Below are 21,926 nucleotides of genomic sequence, written 5' to 3' on the forward strand. Positions count from 1 at the left end.
CATGCAGGGAGCCGGGCACTTCCACAGCACCTGCCTGGGAGACGCTGCGGGGGCCCCCACAGAGCCCCCTGACCCTGCCAACAGGAGGTTATCACTAATACACTGCCACACTACCACATCATTACACATTTAAGTATCTCTTTTGTCATATTATTTGTTATAGCAATTAAGTTGAGACAGAGGGCAATATCATTGGCTCTGTTGTCTCAGGAAAGCAACTCATCTCATTTATAAGAACCTATGTCATATAAATTAAGAAAATTCCTCTCTCCCTCCTCTCTAATGCCGGGTGGATAAAGAGCTTTAGGGTCATTAGGTGTAAATATTTGTGTATTGTCTGCAAATGAACAGTAAACACACTGTAAATGAAATTGTAGCTCGGATTTAACTTAATTTCTTTTCTTAAACAAAAGACTTTTGATGTACTTCTGAGGAATGACAGTGGATTCACAGCTTTTTCCTCTCAGGAGTTATTTCGAATTTAATCCTAGCGAGGGGTGACCCWGGTTTCACTTAGCAGTAAGTATCCAACTTAAAAAAAAAAAAAAAACCACTAGTATGACTGGCATTAATTAGTTGTACTGATGATGAGACCACAGTGCTAATTTTCAGCTCTGCAGATGAACAGATGCGGGCTTCAAACTCTAGGTGAGACATGAGAGGGAAATTCATTTAACTGCTCCTCCAGTCTCTCCCTACCACTGGGCATAGCAAAATAAATGGTGCAGAAGTGAGGACTCTGATGAGAGTGACACCCCAAGGACCCTGGAAAAGTTCACTCTAATTTGAAAAGAAACAAAGTCTGGATTGTTTCTCATACAATGCAGCAGCTGTTCACTAGCATAGCTGCCCTCTTTGTAGCTGCAGATATATTCTACCATAAACAAACACTTTGAATGCTCTGTAGTTAACAGCTAAATAATACCCTTACCGCCTTAACATATGTAATTTATACCATAGTGCCTGTAAATGGCAACTCTTCATGCCCAAGCACAGTGAGTTCAGGTGTTTCCGCAGGCCTCGTTCAGAAGCCTTTTGAAGCACCCTGTCCGCTAGGAAATGCTCTGATATCAGACAGCGGCGCATTTGTGCTTCAGATTCAAATCGGAGCCTGTCAGAGTTTAGCAGTGACTAGGATGAGGATTACAGTTTAATCCACTATGGAAACRGATGATCCTTTTCAAAGGTAAAGAGGGTAGTTTTGCTTTCACATTAACAGCTTTACATTTAAAAAACAAATATTTTCTGGCTGGAGAGACTCTGTTTGTGGCAAGGGAATGTTGGGATCCCAGTAATGACAATCTCTTGACCCCTGTTTGATTAGATTGATTGATGTAAATAGCATGGACTTGCTAGCATAGCATCTTTATGCCATATATCTCTCAACAATGTGAAAGAGYTTGGGGCTCCAGAACATTTTCGTATTTTAGCTCCCCTGGTGCAGAAGAGTGCRGGCAGTGCAATTAGCAGGCAACACCAATTACCTCTGATGAGGGAGCGGTGCTAAATAACGCTGCTTTTCCTACCTCCGCGCCATTTGTTACTGAGTTATTTTCCCTGCTTGTTCATTTTCCCTTTTGCCCACAGACAGGAGAGGGATCGACCGCTTCCTCTACCGCGGGGAGTGCAGGGAGGGCTGCCCGCCGGGGCACTTCCACTCGGAGCGGCGCTGCGTGCCCTGCGCGCCGCACTGCCAGGTGTGCCGCGACGCCGGGCGCTGCCAGCGCTGCGCCAGGGGCTACTACCTGGCCCAGGACGCCTGCCACAGGCACAGCTGCGGGGAAGGTAACCGCAGCGGCGGGGCGCTCGGCACTCGCTTCTGATCTGTTCTGCAACGCGCCAAACGGGGTTGGCTCCTCTTCTGGAGGGCGCTCTGGGCAACCTGATGCTGAGGTCCTCGGCCTCCAGCTCTGGTGCTGTTCTTCTGTTATTTCGGTGTAAAACAGGAGCGTTTTCCTCAAATCGAGTAGGATTACGCAGAATGAACTAGAAGAGAAATTGTTTCAAATCYTTCCTCTGTTTGGGTAAAGATTATTTTCAGGACTATTGCTGAGTGCTTGTGAATGTTGGGCTTCCATTTACTTAGAATTAACCCCAAATTGGGCATTTTCAAAACGCAGGTGAAGTGGAAGACCCTGACTCTGAAAACTGCATAACTTGTGCAGATGGATGCCAGAACTGCAAATGGGGTAAGTGTTGCCTATATGAACCTTTCTCCATATTCCTAAAGTAAGAAGAAATTGTTCGTCTCCATATCCAATCATGAATCTTGGTACTTGCTGTTGAGCACTTAATGAATACTGCATCCTCTCACCAGCCAAACTGCATTTTTCCCAGTGGATTTATTCTTAAACATTCTATTCTAAAGCCTAGCACCAGTATAAATTAGAGCAAGATTCTGTGTTCATCTAGTTATTAATCTTTGAAAAGCTTTCTCCTACTTAAATACCACCCTAATGCTGAGAGGTTTACTGACTTTCTAAAGCTATTATCAGATACAGAAGTTTATCATAGAGTTTCAAAACTTACAAATCTGAAAACAGATTATCAGATTGTACTTTTTTCTTTAATGAAATAGATATGAGAAACTTAAATTTCATTCTAGGGCAAGCCATTCAAGCAGCATTTCTACAGACATTAAAAATTCCAAAACATTGATTCCTTTTTTCATGCAAGATTAAAAATAATGTTCTTTCTCGGTATAATATGTTGCTGGTTTGTTGTCCTCAGGTAAATGCCATTTAGCTTGCTGAACTCAGTTTCTCAAATCCATACTATGCAAATGTAAATGGATGCAACCCAGCACAGTTTGTTAGCTCTTTGGAGCTGCCTTTTATCACAACAGTTTGCCTTCACAGAGACTTTAAAGTGCTCAAATGTCATTGGAAGTCATTGCTATCACTGTGTTTATGTTAGTAAATGCATTTCCTGTGGCTGTATGCACCAGAGGACAACTGGTAAATAACTCAAGACTGAGGGACAGCATTTATTCTAAAAGGCCGTTTTTGAGAGTGCTAAAAGTAGAGGCAACCAGGACCCAAATGTCTTGGTCCCAGATTCAGAAAGATTTGCATGGAGGATTTCATCCTGAGCTCTTYACTCTTTCCCATTTGTCGTATAGTATGTTTTGAGGTCTGGTAGATAYTAAAGTCAGTACCAAGAGACTGACCGCTGCTGTCCTAATAAGAGTRAATACTGGAAAAGAAAACTGATAGCATCCAGAGGGGAAAAAATATCCCGCAGTAGTCACAGCCACTTTGATATTCTCTCCGCTTATTTTTATGTCAGCACCATGCTCATATATACCAAAGTTATGTAAGCATTTTTATCACATACTACTTTCTCCTCTTCTTCCAGTAATCCAAKCTAGTATGTCATACTATAAAGCTCCATACAATTGCATTTGTTCAGCCACTCTGCATAAATGCAATCAAGCCTAACAATCATCTCTGTGACTATGTCTACGGTTTTATATATTGCTGCATGAACATTTGAAGGATCAAGTTTTAATGTGAGTGAGGGATGCAAGGTGTGGTATCCAGCTTCACGTCAGCTGTCTCCTGGGCTAAGGGGAGAAAAGAAGAAGAAAAAAAGTAAATAGAGAGAATCTGTTTAAACACCGATCTTTAATGTCTCTAACAAGTGTTACTTTACTAGGTTACAGTGATTTTTAGGTGCACAACACAGTGAATTAAAATTCTATATCTCTTCTGCAACTTTTTAGTGCAAGCCCGTGGTTTAAATTATAGTGGAATGATCTGACAGTAGCAAGTTCTCTTTAAAAAATAGCCATTGCAAGTACCTTAGCAGCTGGTTTTCCTCATGTATTAGAAGGCTGGAAGGCTCTTCATGAACAGGCAGCATATAGAAAAAGGGGCTGTACTCATTTGCCTTTAATCTTAGAAGATCACTTATCTCCCATATATTAACCTGCCATATTTACTTCCTATTTACTTTCAGGTTCTCTCAAAGTTCTGATTTAAAATAAGCTTTTCAAAGGCTTCAAAGATCAATAAAATTGGTGCAAGTAAAACAAAGGTTGAATTAACTTTCACTCCAGAGTAACATCAGAAGTATTAAGAAGTCAGAGTTTGGTAAGGGTCATGTTATTAAGAAAACTTTCTGGAGGTTGTGAAGCACGTAATACTCAGACATTAAACAGGTTGATTTAATGCTAGATTTGTTTTGAAGATGGGGCCCACAGCAGTGGGACTCCAAGCAAGTTGTGCAAATTACTGTGTGCTTCTGAAATAAAGCATGAATCTACAAACTTAAAATGAATCAGATAGAGATGCTGTTTGCTTGTGTTTCTGCTCATAATAGTCAATGAGAATTCTGACATATCAATACTTTAATTTRTAGATAAGATAAAAACAGAAAAAAGGTTTCTCCTGTCTTATCAGAAAGCTGKTATACTTAGAGACTTCTGTGCAAAAAAAATAGTTTTACTATCTATCTTTTAGCAGAGAAAAATGGATTATTCTGAAAAAAGTAAAGAAATTACATTGCCATAAAAATAATTAAAAACAGTAAAATTTCAAGGTGAGAAAACATGGAATATGATACATTCAATTTTACACTTTTATGGCATGCTACAGACTCTCTTTCTAAAATTAACAGAATGTTGCATGATTTTGCAGTCTCATTTTGGCTTATCTTTCTTCCAGCACCACTGAGAAATTTAATCTGAGCAAAAACTGTAGAACAAGAAAAAGACACACATTCTAGTTATATGAATATTTCTGCCAGAAGTGCAACAGAGAGTTCTGGGGAACACTATTTAAAAAAAAAAAAAAAAAAAAAGGAAAAGAAAAGTAGGACGCAAAATGCAATAACTACAGCAATTGGTATAAAAATATATAGTTCATATCACTGAAAAGCAGTTGTTAATACACAAACATAAATACAGTTAGTGCACATTTATAGTTTTGCGAAGACCCTAAGCCATTCACTCATATAAAGTCATCAGGMACCTGCTGCCAGCTGAAGTTCTCTGAGGTCCTTTGATAAATAMTAAGAGCTAAGAATAATTACCTACAGTTTATGCTAGGTGTTGAGTTATGCAGGATGAGTTATAGAAACTGTATGAAATAAATAAGAAATGAATATAGGGCYGTTGTAAAATGTACTGTTACATTTTAAAATGAGCAACAAAATAACCAATGATTCTCTGTCTACAAATTAGAAAGATTAACTGATATTTTCTTCTCCTTTGTAGAAAGTGAACATGTTTTAATGAGAGATATAAATACTAATTAAGATAACTGAACTGTTTTTTTAGGAGCCTGAAGGACTAGTAATTTCTAGCCCCAGGTTTCTTTCACAAAGCATCAGAGAACAGATTAAACTGCTCCCTTCAGTCTTGAGCAATGGTGTCTGGCTTTGTACTTGTTCTTGTCTGGGCAAGAAAATGAGTAAGAGCTACTATTTTGGCTTCCTGCCAGCTGCCAGCAGAACAGAGCAAGTAAATGAGGCAGGATGGGTGTGAGATCTCTTCTCTTCATCAGTACTGACCTTACTGATACATTAAGCTGCAGCTAATACGCATTTATGTCAATTTTATACTTTATATCCTGCATCAGACATTTCAAAGAATGTAAAAACTTCCCTGTAAGAAAAATATAAGAAGAGTACTAAGGGAACCCTCCAGCTGTGAGAAGCTGAGGTGAAGGACTGARAGAATTTGTCATTCATCCCAGAATCCTCAATGAAATACACCTGTTTGGCTCCAAGTCTGGTTCCTACTTACTTTCAGGGCTACTGTGGGGTAAGGCAGAAGTCAGAGTAAGTCTATCAGTAAAGAAAGAGACGGTCATAAAAACGTAGTCAAGGTCAGTCATTTACAGCTTAAGTACAGACAATACATTTCTTTCTTTTTCACTTTGTGAATTCAGAGATTGTCTATATTTTAAGGAGAAGAAAAATCCCTAGCACTCACATATGGCAGCTTGTGAGCTCTTGAATTTGAAATTTGAAAAGGAGGGCGAAAGACAAGTCAAGTCTCCAAGAATGTCACCAGAAGACCCCAAGAAGTCTATAAATTTAAACCAAACCACATCAACTTTTCCTCAATATAGGCAGATATTGAAAGGGAAAATTCTGCTGAAGCAACATGGTAAAAGAGGAGGGTTTTCTTTGGGCAGCACCTATGTTCTGACCTTCAGTAGAGTTCATTTACTCCCACATTTAGATCTGACTTCATAATTGCACTCATACTTTCTCAAGTTGCTTAAAATCATAATGAATATCAGAAACTTTCTTCAATGTTCAACTTAACTCTTTAGCAAGCATGCAGCTGTAAGCCCCATCAGGACAAGATAAAGGCAGGTAATTGCGTGAGGTTACTGCCAAATTTGAGCCATCAATTATTTTAAAAGAATGCCAAAATTAATACTATGCCAGAACATTGCAGTGCTAGACATTATTTGCCCTGCCTATAGTTATAGCACATAGACTGGAACAGTTTCTCAGCCAGATTCACCTGTCTTTCTAATAAAAAATATTGTATTTGCCCTTTTGCACCTGTAAGTGAAAACATAAAATCTGATGACAAATGACATAAACTTCTGATATGCACTACCTGCTGCCCTGCACATGTACACCTCACAGGCAGAGCTGCCACATCATTAACCAATAATGCTAAATAGGAGCACCTAGGCTATGGAAGAGCTACATATTTGTAGCTCAACTGTCCCATGCAGCCACTGTGAAACACATAAGAATGAACATAATACTTCTTCCTCTCAGGAGGGAGTTTGAAAGCCAGTCTCTTGCCCAAATWTATGTGCATTTTTGTCAATGTCCTCCAAAAACGGGCCTCATGGTCCTGATCCAATTCCTACCCACTTACTTGCTGATTCACTTCCACTTATCTCAGCCAGATATTACCTCATCTACTCATGGCCAAACACCATTCGTCCCAMCACATGTTGACACATCCAGGGTTCTGCAGAGAGAGGCATAGAGTAGCTCCTGCAACCTTTGCATCAGSACCGTTTTCAAAGAGACTGTAAAGTGCTCCTCAGTGAAGGGTAGAGGGAATAATGTTCAAAAAATACATTGCACTTTTTTCATTCAACAAATCCTTAGAAAAACTCTGATAAACTCTGAGGAGAAGTATTCCTGAGAATGAACCTACAGAACAGGCATGTAGGGCTGAAGGTAAGACCTGAACAGCTCTCAAACTATTTGATCCAGATTAATAGGGGACGCAGTTACAGATGCAAAGGCAGAAAGYGGGATGGAATAACATACAAATACTCCACTCGATCCATTGTACAAAGTGTGTGTTGGGATGGAGAAAAGGTGGGGGATAGAGACTATAATGTAGCAGGAGTGAGAGAGGGTGTTTGGAGAGGGTTTAAGGAACCCACATGATAGCTACAGGGCAGCACTGTGAATAAAGACCCAACTCTCAGGTACAGATCAGGATTCTGGCTGTTGTGCTCATGATAAAGGAGTGAAAAGTGATCTAGTTCCCATAGCAACCTAAGAAACACAAAGGAAAACTTCGTTTCTTCAAGCCATCCCTGATGATGAATAGATCTTGGCTTTCAAAATACCAGAGGAAATTATGATAAGGATCCTCTTTTATCTCAGAGTAAATCTTCCTCAAGAGGTTAATCTTGCAGGATGAGCTTCAGATTTGCAGATAATAGGACTTGTTTCCACAGGCTTCTGCAGTGAGAATATGCAATCTGTGGAAAAAAAGAAAAAAAAAAAAAAGTAAAATAAAAGTAAGATTTGGAGCAGGACTCTTTTTTTTTCAATTTTCACTACTATCATTTTAATGTAGGGCAGAACATTACATTAAAGGATGTTGTCTTTCCAAAATTATATTTTGGTCAAAAATATTTCCTTACATTCTAAAAATATAAAATGTGCTTACTAAAGAAAACAGTGTCTTTGAAATATTTTCCTCTGAGAAAGAAAATTGTTTCTTACACAAAATCTAGGCTTGGGGCAAGCCAGTGCAATTCATCTCAGCTTTAGATCAAACCATGAGTTCTGCAAACACAGACATATAGCTCCCTGGCTTCTTTAGCCTTATGCTTGCACCAGTGATTCCTTCATAAATAGGAAGAACAATGTTCAGTGTTGTCTTCGGGAACTTTGAAATTTCTCCTCTCTATCGCGCTAATAAGATTAACAAAAAAGATTAAAAAAAATCTAAGTAAAGGTAACCATATTTATAGCAAAATTTCTACATAAATTTATTGTAGGTAAATTTAATAGTATATGGTTTTCTCAAAGAAAGATGAAAAGTATATTTAATTCATTAAATACCTTGGCTAATAATTTGGCTACATTGATGCCAGTTTTTGCACTTTGAAATTTATTAAAAAAAAAAGAAGAAGAAGAACAGGACCCAGCTTTCTCCTCGGTTAAAACTCCCATYATATTCTTTCCCCGACTTCCTGGTAATCTGTCAAAATAAACTACAATGTTAGAATTCAGAAGAAAGAAGATAAAGMAGATTAGCAGATTTATTGACAAAAAACAAATGTAGGAAGAGGTGGAAAGGCAACAAAAAAAGAAAGATAGAAAAATGGTTGGCTTTTCTCACAATCCAGGAGATCTAAACCACAGTTGGTGAATCCAGAACATAGGTCTCCTTCATTTTAAGGCCTACTGTAACCTGAGTTTTCATTTGGACCCATATCTGGTCAAAAATCCATTATGATTAGAGTGCCTATTTCAGTTATTCTAATTGAGAAGCCATAAAGCTAAAGTCAAAATACTCTAATCTAGTTAAAGTATATAAATATATTTGCTGATAATATGTTGTAATTTATAGTATTTCTTTTATTTTATTGCATGTTATTGTTCAGGGCAATATAAAAGGAAAACTAAAATCTAACTGTAGAAATTAACCAACTTGAACTTTAAAGGAAAACCGCAGTGTAATATAAAGTAATTTTCAGTCATTATATTTAATTAAATCCCAAAAGAGAAGTAAACCAATCATTCCACTGCAGGCACTGAGTATCTTCAGCTTCTGATACAAAAAGTATTGAGCACATTCAGAACATTCTGGGCTCACAACTGAGCCAGAATGCCATAAATACCTCAAGAAATTTAGTTAAAAATCAAGGTTAGTAATCAAAACAAGAAGCAAAAGTAAGTTACAGTCTAAGTACAGATCCTTCAAAATGTACCCACACACTTAACTTCAATTCCCATATTTACTACATACAGTACTCCCATCTTTACTGTGTACAGTAGATAAAGTTAAGCATCTATATGATTCATTGAAAGATCTGGGTCTAATCTGATGGCATTCTTTAAGTAAATACTACTCAATAGTACAGTGGGCTTGTAGTGTAGAGTTTCCAGAATTAAGATCTGTCTAAATACTGCAAAAATACAAATACAGTGAAACAGTGACAAGGATCTCCATAGCAGTCTAGAGATCATTTTTAATATGAATGAMCTTATGTTGTAAATATTTCATTAAGATTATAAGTAATGTTACAAAAATTGCTTAGAGTTTTCCTTTACATATTTAAACAAAAATACTCTTCTAGCCCAACAATATTGGGCCTGTAACACTGATACTCATATTTCCCATCTGGAATAGCAAAAAAGACCTTTAATCTATTTCAAATCAGAGAGCTCCAACTGAAAGCAAGAACCTTTGGCCTTTAACCAATAGCTAATCTTTTCATGTACCTTCTCTGTATTAAAATATAGCTCCACTTCACATATATTGTTCTTGGGAAAGGTGGGAAGGAGCACGGAATGAGTTTATTACAGAAAAGGAAAGAAACAAAATGACTTTTTCCTTGAACTTTAGATGATCTTTACTTATCTAAGAAAGCTGTAATAAAACCAGAAATTCACAGAGGATTTCATCTGTGTCTGAGGCCTTATATTTTAAAATTGATTGAAACCTACTTCCATTGCTATCAAAATTAGTTTTGGTTTTCTCTTCAGAGAAGTACCATAGGATCAACACAGTAGAAATTAAGCCAAACAGAAACAAATACAGCTAACATATAGATAAAATATTAGCAGTTCTCAGAACAAGAAGCAGTTTGTAGCATGATATATAAAGCAACTAAGTTCATGCCACAGAGATCTAGGTATTTCATGGACAAATGAGTGAGGTCTAAGTGAATATAGCATGAACACACTGACTTCAGCCCAGTAAACATGTTACTGTTAGTTCAGGAACCAATTWTTGCAGATTTTAAAGGAGCCAAAGTTGCAAAACAGTGTGTAGAGATCCATTAAATTAATAGCATTATCTCATTCTTAAAAATGCTTTCCAAATTATTTTATTGTTATAATTTTTATTATTTTAATTTTAATTTAGTAATTTAATACAATTTTATTTAATGCATGTATTAAATGACTAATATATTAACATGTATTAAATAACTAATTTGTTACTATAGGAATAATTGCACGTTTCATTTTCTCTCTACATGCTATCAAATGGTTGCCTTCTTTGCATCCTTTCTCACCTAAGTTCATCATTCCTTGATAGTTTAAATTTAATAAATCCCCAAATATAAGAAGTAGAGCTTCAGTTTGGTGAGTCTGTTGTAAAGAGAAAAAGCAGCAGCTTATGAGAGTTGCTAAACAATATATATCTCATTACAGATATCACAGAATCACAGAGGATTGAGTCCAGAAGAGGTCTCTAGAGATTATCTTACCTGACCCCACCTGCACAAGCAGGGTCACCTGGAACAGTTGCACAGGGTCCTGTTCAGTCAGGTTTTGATTATAGCCAGAAAAGGAGACTCTACAGCTTCTCAGGTGCTCTCTGGCACCCTCACAGTAAAGACATTTTTCTTGTGCCTAGTTGGAACTTCCTGTGTTTCAGTTAGTGGTCACTGACTATTGCTCTGTTGTTGGGAACCACTGAAAATCCTCTGGCCCCATCCTCTTGGCCCTCTGCCCTCAGATTTTTGCAAGATTTCCTCTCAGTTTTTCCTTCTCCAAGCCGAACAGGCCCAGCTCACTCAGCCTCTCCTCATAGGAGAGATGTTCCAGGCCCCTGATCATCTCTGTAGCTCTACTCTGGACTCTATCCAGTAGCTCCACGTCTCCCTTGTGCTGGGGAGGCTAAAACTGGACACAACACTCCAGATGTGGACTCGCCAGGGCTGAGCAGGGGATCGGCTCCCTCAGCTTCTTGGCAACACTCCTCCTAATTCAGGCCAGAAGACCACCTGCCTTCTTGTCCACAAAGGCACATTGCAGGCTCATCATCACCTTCTTTGTCCACCAGCATGCCCAGATCCTTCTCTGCAGAGCTGCTCTCCAACAGGCCTACCCCAGCCTGACCTAGTGACTAGTGYCCTAGGTGTTCCATGACACAGGCGCTCCTCCCTGTTTTGTATCATCAGCAAACTTGCTGAGGGGCACTCTGTCCCTTCAGCCAGGTCACAGGAATAAATTGAACAAGATTGGAATCAGTGTTAACCCCTGGAGGAYACCAGGCCTCCAGCCGAACGGATCACAACCTTCAGCTGTCTCTTTCCCCAGTTCTCAGCCCACCTCATTGCCTACTCATGCAGCCCACATAGATACAGACAAATAGAAGACATAAATAAGCAAATGTACCTAAGCCACACAATCGCCAAAACTTCAAGTTAAATATTTGATTAGTTTCCAGGAATTTTTAACATAGAGAAGGAACATAACAAGAAGTTACACTGTAACCCAAATGCACTTCCAATGACAGAGAAAGTCTCTCTTAAAGGTTAGGTATTTTCAGAGGATCACTATTTCTGTTTAAAATGCAAGATGTGTACCCCTGCAATCCTTCTCTATTTTGAATGTTCTTTGAATAAAAAATCAGTAAAGTGCAAAGTTTTCTGTCAATTTTGACTCCAGCTACATAGTGGAATCAGATAAAAGGAAGAGGCATGGATATTTGTACAGCTGTGTCAGAGGCAATAAGCAAACAAATTCCTGATACCTGCAACAGTTAGACTGGTCTCACTGCTCAGTGACTGCTATTTGGTCATATGAATAGTTCTAAGATCCCACAAAAAATATCAGGAAAAAAAAAAAAAAAAAGCATTTCTGCCTGAAATTTAAATTAAACTGAACTTACAGTAGCTTTTATTTGCTTCCATAACTTCCTGATGGTCTCATTTTGCAAAATTATCAAAAGATTTCTTCCCTCCACTCCAAAGAATTTCATCTTGCAGGAGGGCTCAAGGCATTCCTAGGTGAAGAAAAAGCAAACTGTCTTTTCTTACAARACTTGTTATGAGCATTTCTATCCACACTGGTATATAATCAGCAACATGCAAGTATTGGTTGGGATATGTGTTTTTTACCATCTCGACATCATGTACTAAACATGCAATCTAAAACAGCAATTCTTTCATTTCTAGATACTTCTGTCTAAATAGCTCACTTAATAATTTATTCCAATCTCTTCTGGGGACAATCACACATCATGCTTTTTTTTGTAAAGACAGAGTTGRTATCTGTCTGAAATAGAGCTATCCCTACAGTCTCCTATACAGACAAAAACTGAACAGGCAACTAAGAAAAAAAAATGTTATTTAAACTTCACCCAAGCAAGAGAGGAAAGAGACTTTTCTCCATAAAAGAAAGAAAGTATATGGAGAGTTAGACAAATGATCCTGCTAATGATCCCAGAAATTTTCTAACAGTGTCTCTTTTATGCATACTGTGTTCTTTCCATCAACAAAACATAAGGACTGCCAATAATGCCAATGCTAGAATAGTTTTCAAAAGGTAGTTGGGGTGTTGATGCACTAATTCTTCATAGACTAATGCCAGCCTGCTCCCGGTAATGCTATATAAACACTGGAAAAAAAAAAAAAAAAAACAGGAAATACATGCCTGAGGTAATGTCTTCAAAAAATATCCTATAAAAATCATTCAAAAAGAAGCCTTAGGCAAACCAAATGTCTTTTATTTAGAAATAAAGGAAGATTTTTTATAGAAAGTATTTACATACTTACATACCAAATTAAGTGACTGCTGTTTCTGCTTATGCTCAGTAAAGAGAATATTTTCACAGATCTGCAGTGTTTCTAGAAAAAAAAAGTTTACACTTCATACACGAATTGTTAAAACTACTTGCAAAATCAAGTGCATATTGTCTAGTAAGTCTGCATTTTTAAAATGCCATTTATTGTAGACATAGTTCAAATAGACTCTTTGAAAATTTTGTCTTATGAATACTCTTAATACCAAAAATAATTTATAGGCATTTCATGGTTATACATTTTACAAATATATTTTCCCAGGTTGCTCTATTTCCTTCTGTTAAGCTCCCTTTGGGATATTTGAGCAAGGTAAAGGAAATGGAAAGTGAACATAAGACAATGAAAGTTTATAGAAAATATTCCTCCTTTTAAATGATCATGAAACCAATTTTGTCATTGTAACAATCCTAAGAATTTGGATTCTTAGGACACTTTCACTTAACAAAATTTTATAATATAAAAATTTCTGATGCAAAAATTTACTCCTAAATATTTTCTTATAATAATATTCTCATAATAATACAGAAGTGTGTTAACATAGGATAAAATTTTCAAGATTAAAAGATTACACATATATCTCTGAAAAATTGGATTAGGGGTACCAAATGCTTATAATTTGTCTCTGTCACAAATAAGGAAATAGGCTGAAGCCCCAGATTTGGATACTTTAGAAACTCATTTTAAGAGTCCCTTTTGCTGGATATGATTTCCTAGGGAAAATCTGTTTTTCAGAAGTTATGTACTTTCCAACAGTTCAACACTTTCTAGATGCCATATGCTGGAAACACAAAATTAAAAATTACTTGAAAAATACAGACCTGGACCGATTTGCATAAGGGCACATCTCCAAAAAAAACSCAAAATATCTTCAGAGATAATAATGTTGTAATGTCTCTAATGATTTTCATATAAGAGATTTTAACACAGGAACAATGTTACAGTGCTGCTCTTTCGTGCTTTGATTTTAACTGTGAATATCATTTACATGATTTCACATTTTAAATTCTAGATGACCCGAGAATCTGCATGACCTGCATTCAGAACTACTACATGTGAGTATAGCTCTTCATGTCAGTACAATCCAAAGAAAAAGTGCAAACTTTGCCATATAAATCAATATTGTGCTGTCCCACTCATTTTAACTATTGCAAATCTGAAAACAGAGGCTTTGGAAAAAGACTTGGGAAATGCTAAGTAACTAGCCTGTCATACACCATCAAGTTCTTTTAAAGCTTACAGGCCAACATGATCTTTACAGGTATGATCTGTGTACATATGCTGCCTCTAGATTTGGAACTTCTAGGTTTTTAGTATATTAGGTACAGTTCTGATACCAGCATTCCTGAATATTTGGGGTGGTTAATTAAAGAATCTAAAATAATAGATAAATGGAAAATTTAACTTAACCAGAGAGAAAGGAAGCATTGCAAATTTTTCAAAGGTACAACTGAGAAATCCATATAACAATTTCCAAGATAAAATTAAATAAAATTTTGACAAAAAGGCTGTTCTATTTAGTTATAAAGAATGTTATTTTCTTATATGCATACAATGATCCACTCTTTACAAAAACAGCATAATGAACTCCAATGAGTAATGGTTTTGTGCCTAAACTTGAAAAAAACTAACACTTTTTTTATTCTTACAAGCCCAGATATTCACAAGAATATATTGTTAATGCTTAGCAGTAGAATTGATAGCATATCCACAAATGCATTTTCAATCCTTCATTAGAGGAATAAATTTTTTTTTAATTAGGGCAAGCATAGTGCCTTATCATTACTCTACCTAGAAATACACAGAAAAAAAAAATCTTAATGACCTCAAAACAAACTTATCAATAGTATTTTACTTCATCTTCTAGGTATAAGAACCATTGCTATAAATACTGCCCAGAAAATACCTACAGAGATGAAATTTCCATGAAGTGTGTAGAGTGCCCAAGCAACTGCAATACCTGTGGCAAGGATGAGTGCGACTCGTGTAAGGAAGGCTTCTATCTCTTGGGTAAGCAAAGAACCAGGTACAGTATATACACAAAAAGATTTACATACTGCTGAATTTGAATCATAGGAAATCCCAAGGTTGTGATATTCCTGTGCATTGCCTACTGAATGCATCAATAACAGAGTAGAAAGCCTCATGCTCATGGAAAGTTCTGTAGGGACAGCCTGAGACAATCCGGTAGGTTTTTGTTTGCTTGTTTATTTGCTTTTTAATTCAAATTKGGGGAATTTAAAAAAAGAAAAGCTATCAGTGTAATAACTTACAGGGTAACTGTGGCAGTATCCAAAACCTTTTATTGGATTTGCTTTACATTCACCAGAAATTAGAGATTCACCTAGTCCTCAAACTGAGCATATATATCTATAATTTAGGGAGATTTTTGGTCCTATATTCTACACTGAGCCAATATAAATTGAGACTTACCTATGATATTATGACCCGAGCTCAGACTTTTGTAAGGCTTTTACATATCAGGATTTAGCATATGAATGAAGACCCAGCTAGATAAAAATATAATTGCAGATCAGTTTGAAGGGTTTATGAATTTTGTCTAAGCAACTGAATTCAGGATTCACAATAAGAATCTAGAGTGTTGATATATACAAAATGTTTCATAAGTTCTAATGYGTTGTTTGTTTTTCTTAAGCTATTTCTTGTAGAGACAAAGAAATGCTCTACCACTTCCCAGTTTAAAGTAATACATAAAGGTATTTTTTGAGAGATAAAATCAGACAAATTAASCTCACAGGATGTACTGTTTTTCATCCTCAGAACTCCCAGTTGCTTGATTTTTAATATCCTACCTGCTTTTATGTAAAATGTAGCTGGGACTACAAAGAAATATCAAGATATATCTTAAGATTTCCAATAAATTTGTGTCATAGATTAAACTGTTTTTAGTTAGACAGCAGTTAGTAGTAATTAGCAATCCTAGAGCTGGTACTGCCTTTTTTTCCATGCCTAATAAAGTTTAATAGCACTTTTATCCACTTCTTCCTGATGGACACGGGACAGCTGATCCCATGGTTTCAGGCTCCGTCTCCGTTGCAGGTGGTGTGTGTGTGAGCGAGTGTGGAGCTGGTTTCTTCAAGGACAGCATTTCCAGGGAATGTGAAGCATGCCACAAGAGCTGTGCAACGTGTGTTGGGTACAGCTACAAGGACTGCACCACATGCAGGAACAACTTGCAGTTATCTCGGGGTCAGTGTCTGAATCCAAGAAATGTTCGGCCCGATGGGAAGTTCTGGAGTGGTAAGTTGCTACAGAAATCTTGGTCTTCTTTTATTTCGTTGCAGATGGTTAGAAAGTTTGGAAAGAGTAGAGCAAGATCATGCAGTTTTGCTGAAAATATCCATTCATCTAACTAGATTTTTTTTTTAATTACTGACATTAYAAACATTAGTTTGATCACAAAGTGAAAGACATGATTCTATAAAGAGCATAAAATTTTAATTCAGCTTAAATTTTCTTTATAAGCCATTTCATAACAAAATTTTGGCTGTTGATTCCCCACAGATAGATGAATATAAGTTGGAGAAACTAAAAAGAATCAAGTAATGTGGGTGTGTGTGGACAATATTTAAAACACGCTCTCTTCTTTTCCCTTCTATCCCCACACAGATATGCACCTATTATCTAAGGGAATCAGTACGGGATATAGAACTAAATTCTTGAATTTTTGTCCTGCTTTTGCCATTTCCACAACTAATGGCTTTGGCAAAACTGTCAGTTCTTTCTTGCTTCTCTTATCTATAATACAAGTTGCTTTCAAAAGCAATATTTGTATGACAAATGCTTTCAAAAATTAAACATACTGGAAAGAATTTGTAGTACTTTAATTATTTTCCTTCATGAAGCATCTGACAATGCATCAGAGTACTGTCATATACTGTTTAAAAAAGAGTATTAAACCAATAGTGAATTATAGAATACTGTTGTTTGCCTTATGAATAAATTATACAATTGAATGGATTTTATTACTGCACCAGGCAGTGCTAATKGTGTATTTATTGACCAGCCCACAAATTAAAACTTATTTATTATGAATATTCTTTCTGAATGAATCTTGTTGCTGTGAAGAAATCCTGTCCAGTCTATGCAGCATCTCAATAACTAGAATAGTAAGTAATAGTAAGACATGTAAAATGATATGCACAGCCTCCAAAGAGTAAAAAATTATCTAGTACTTCAGAAGTAACTTGGCTGATTACTAAAAGCAGAGGGGAAAGCCACTGTCATATAACCCTCCCATTCTCTTCAGTATTTGTAATGGTTTAGTTGGAATAACACATCCAGTTTTGGGCACAGTGTTTAAAGAGGGAACAGGCCCAACTGGAGACAGCAAATGATGAGAATTACCAGAAGTTTGGGGAAAAAAATATTTACTAGGCAAATCTGAGAGTATATGGTGGGGAGGGGTCTTTGACTAAATGACCTAAAAGGAAAGAGTTCACAAAGAAGAATGGGACAGATCAGGTCTCTGTATGTGTGATAAACATGACAAGAAATAGTACACTTAAAATACAGAAAAGGAGATTTAGATTTGGTATTGGAAAAGAAAAGAGGACTTTCTAGAGGAAGAATTAAACAATCTTACCAGCTGTCTGAGATCTATCTCTCTAGAGATATTTAAAAACACACTAAAAGAAGCAATCACGAGTATTTATTGAGTGGAGTGATGAACTGGATCATTTACAGCCCCTTGCAGTTTTATTTTTTTATGAAATGCACATTTTTGATTTGATTTAAAAACATATATTTGGCTCAAACACAATAACAGTGATAACCTTGGATCTTTATCATCTCTCATTAAATTTAAAATATACCTACAAATATTTTCCAAAAAATTGTTGATCATTTTTAATTATTGCCCATCTATGAAGATACGTTATATCAAAAAATACAAGTATTTCTTTACTTCAAAGGTAAGAGACCTATAAAGGTGAAAGGTGAAACATATTAATAGAGAAGCAGCCTCATCTGAACATTTCATCATGTCTCGTCCAGATGTGTAAATTTTTTTTCCATTTGAGACACTCTGAGCCGGTGTCCAAGAAAGAACACATCTATATTTTGGTCTCCCTAGTCTTGCAATCCAATCTGTTTTTGACACGACCAAGATGGGTAACTAATCGTCAGCAATTTTCTTCTGAATGGGCAGCTGATGCAGGCCCCTACACTTCCGCATTACCCTGCTGTGGACTCTCTTTCTCTCRCTGACTTCTGTTTTCCTTTTCTTCAGATAGGTAAAATACTTGAGGGCATTTCAAACAGTAAAATACTGTACTTGAGCTGTACTGGCTTGAGCCAGTAACTGCCCTAAAGTCAAACAATCCTTACTCTAGCTGGTGCCACCCTGATGCTCAGCTTCTCTTGGGTTGACTTACTGTGGATCCCAATATTCAACAGCMGATATTTCAGATAACCACTGAGAAAATGATGTTGGTCCTGGGCCTTTTCTCACTACAGTCGACTTCCAAATAATAGTGCCTATACTGTCCATTTGTTAATGAAAACGTCACTAGTTTTACCCAAGGTGCTCCTTGAATAACTGCATTCATCAGATGTTTATGCCAGTTCTTCAGATGCTTCAGATCATCTGTCTCCCATAACATTCATTTTCACTTGCAAATTAATTACAAAATCTAACTGGCTGATATTCTAGACTAAAATATCACTCTTTCACTCACTTCATCTGTTGATGTGTTCGGGAAAAAGATTATCAGCTGAGTTCAGAATCCCAGCTGCATCATCCTGTTTTCATTTTGGCTTGTTTTTAATTCTAGTTCCATACTGAAGATCCCTCGCATAAATGGAAGATTTGAGAGAGACAGAGACCTATTTCTTTAACTCTAGGAGTACCTCACACCAATAGAATAAATTCTATTTAAAGAGTGCCAGAAAATGGTTTAAAATACCTAGATGATTAAATATATATATGTTTGTGTGTTAGGAGTTTCAGAATCTGTTACAGTAACCTTCTTTATTAATAACAGTTTTCTGAAAATCACTAAAATTTAGGACAGAGAGCCTCTATCATTCAGTGTTATGTTCAAAAAAGTTCATAAATGTTACACAGTAAGACAAGTGCAAGAGTGGATRAGATGAAATCTGCCCACATTCCTTGAAACTTATCTTGGTTGGTGGGGATTTTGGCTGGCATAGTTATACACAAAAAATCTCCGTTGGCATGGAGCAATGATCCCTCTTCAAAGCATTTAAAACAGTTCTATAAGGTGTCTTCTTTTCCATTGTTTATATAGAAGGGGGTTATGGGAACAATAACACACTCCTTCTGTCATGTATAGGTGCAAAATCATGGCATTTTTCGAGGTTTATCACTACTTCCTCTGATATTTTTTCGAGGTTTATTGCTCTTTTACTCTTTGCCTTGATAGCTATTTTGATTGTCCTCAGGATGGTTTCTTCTTACTAAAATAAACATTTTGTCTGTCATCATTCTGTTTGCAAAAGAATGGAAGCCTGTTTCATGCAGCAAGGGCATGTTCCATGAAGTTTGTTCATCCTTCAAGGGATATTAAAACATATCCAGGTTTGCTCACCAGTCCAAAGTAGGCTAGACTGTGGCTCTGAATTGATCTTTGGCTTTCGTACTCTGTGCCTGTACATCAACATATGCTCCTTGGACTGGGTACCCAGCACRTCCTCAATGCATTTACATTAGCCTCCTAACACCGTAAAACTGCCTCCCACCTTCAGTGGAAGTGATGAGCTTTAAATTAAAGGATACAGGTCAAATAATTAGTAGTCCTCCCACTTTGGGGGTAGGGTGTAGGGAGTTGAGGATAAACAACCTCGCCCTTGTCGTGGAAACTCATCCTCAGCTCATCCCCAACCTCTGACAGGACTGGAAGATGACACATCTAGGAAGAGAGTCAAAATGCGCTAGTTGGCTTTAGCTTTTAATACACTCAATTTACATCTACCCTCTCTCTTTCAAAACTGCTAATGAAGAGTAGCCTTTGAACTGTTATTAAAAAATACTGAAACCATTTCTTGTCTGCTCTTCTGGGCACACAGATTCAGTGGGTTTCATTACAGTTTTAGTGAATTGAGTTGACCAACYGTGTAGGACACATTTTAGGGATATGGAAGCAGTTGTTTCTGAAGCTTCTGTTATGTTGGTTTTTTTCTTAAGCTAACATAAACTAAAGGGTAGCAGAGTAGAACTTCACAGCCATATACCAACACACAGTCAGAATTTCTTTACAATTTGGGAGATTGATTCATCTAGGCAAGGAGTAAAATCTCTTTGAATGTGGAATACACTTTCTTTTTCCCCATTTTTAAGTTTTACTTCAATTTCTTGCATAAGAATAAATGATTGACCAGTCTTGTGAATCTTCATGAGCATCAATCAGAAAATCCTATAAAAAAATAATTTTCTGAAAGGATATTATCTGGGCAAATACTCTGCTGGACAAACAATTCAGTTCATATTGGGAACCATTAATATCTCATATCAAGGTCTAAAATAATGAAACAGATCTTGTCTGGTATCCAGGCTTTTAAAAAGACAGGATGAGTCAAGCAAATAAGAAAAAAAAATGGAGATTTAGCTCTGTGGTTTTTGCACAAAACATCTGTATTTTATCTCATGTACCAGATGATGAAATGATTTTGGAAGCCAGGAGACACACTAGTATAAGCTTTATTCACCAAACATACTCACACCCACCCTTTCAACCAGATTAGATGTTTTGCAAGTTACAATCAGGTCTTTTTTCACTTGTACACCRTAAATACTGCATCCCAAAAAACATATTTGATCTTCAGTTGCACAGTTTGGTTTATGCCCTTTTTCGAAAAGTACAAGAGAAAAAAAAATGCTGTGGCAAGGGATCTGTTTCTGTCGCAAAACCAAAATGGAGTATGTGCTTTTTAACATGCAGATAGTATATGCTACGTTAAACTATGCAGCAAAATAGCAGCTAGTTCTGTTTACTTTACATACCACCCCCTTGTATTTAGAGTAACATCCTACAAGCATTCATTGACCAACTGCATTTATCTTCTACGTATTCCTTTTCCTAAATACCAGAGTAAAACACAAATAATGAAAACCTAGCGTGCTAGAGGAGTTCTGGTTGACAGCAAAACAATAATTCAGACTTTAAAGGGATTATTAGGATATTCTGATCTTAAGGTAGATATTCCAATATACATGTAAAGATCTGAAAATAGACCAAGAAGAGGGAGAAAAAAAAAAAAGAGAGAGAGAGAACAGGTTGATGGGATAGGTAAAAACAGCAGAAAAAAAAGGAGGAGGAGGAGGAGAGAAGAAAGTCATAATCTTCTAGTTGAGAAAATTTAATATTTAGAGAGGAAAATTATAACATCATGGGAAGAGTTAGGACATATTTTTCACCATCATTCATATTTAAAATTTGAAGTTGCTAGAGACAAGCAAAATGATTATCCTATATGCTCTTAGCCATGCAGATTTCGTATTCTGGCCATTTGTTCATAAATAATGCTAAAGGTTGCTACAAGATAACTAGATTGGGAATTAATGGTTATTGGGGATCGTGATTTACTTCTTCCCTCTCCTGTAGTTTTTGTAAATTTACAATTCACATAAGTCTTTGAAATGGGATAGGTCGAGTATTTTATTACACATGTAGATTGTTTTCATTGTGTTTTATCATGTCTGTGTAATTGTAATTACCTTGTGGAGACATGCAACCTATTTTTATATTTTTATTCATGACTGTATCGGTTTTGCACCGCCAATGCCACATACAGAATAAAACCTAACAAACCAAGTAGCACCTCTAGCAGATCACATTCAAATCACATCCCACAAAACAGTGCACAAGCCAGAGAGGTCACCTTCTAAAAGGAGTATGTATGCAGTTACTGAGAGTGATGGCAGTACATTTCCTTCCATATTCCCCACTGCAGCAATGTGCT

General features: G+C 36.7%; 1 protein-coding gene and 1 long non-coding RNA gene across 3 annotated transcripts in view; one reads left to right on the forward strand and one right to left on the reverse strand.

The window, feature by feature from the left end:
* The window catches only part of PCSK5 (proprotein convertase subtilisin/kexin type 5), a 234,316-nt gene that overhangs the window by 195,199 nt on the left and 17,191 nt on the right, over positions 1-21,926 (forward strand). The window contains exons 23-28 of one of the 2 annotated variants that reach the window (XM_026051996.1): positions 1,588-1,785; positions 2,121-2,189; positions 13,996-14,038; positions 14,851-14,993; positions 16,044-16,241; positions 21,282-21,298. In XM_026051996.1, coding sequence (XP_025907781.1) covers positions 1,588-1,785; positions 2,121-2,189; positions 13,996-14,038; positions 14,851-14,993; positions 16,044-16,241; positions 21,282-21,298 — 668 coding nt within the window. Of the gene's footprint in view, positions 1-1,587; positions 1,786-2,120; positions 2,190-13,995; positions 14,039-14,850; positions 14,994-16,043; positions 16,245-21,281; positions 21,299-21,926 lie in introns of both variants that reach the window. The other variant, XM_026051995.1, reaches the window with a different exon arrangement.
* On the reverse strand, positions 7,584-8,345 carry LOC112958198. Its single transcript, XR_003251381.1, has 2 exons — positions 8,287-8,345; positions 7,584-7,697 (listed from the first exon to the last, which is right to left on the reverse strand). It is a non-coding gene; the product is annotated as an uncharacterized LOC112958198 (long non-coding RNA).

This window comes from Nothoprocta perdicaria, unplaced genomic scaffold, assembly GCF_003342845.1.
Source record: "Nothoprocta perdicaria isolate Ctin4 unplaced genomic scaffold, notPer1 scaffold_82, whole genome shotgun sequence".
In the NCBI taxonomy this organism is placed as follows: Eukaryota; Metazoa; Chordata; class Aves; order Tinamiformes; family Tinamidae; genus Nothoprocta; species Nothoprocta perdicaria.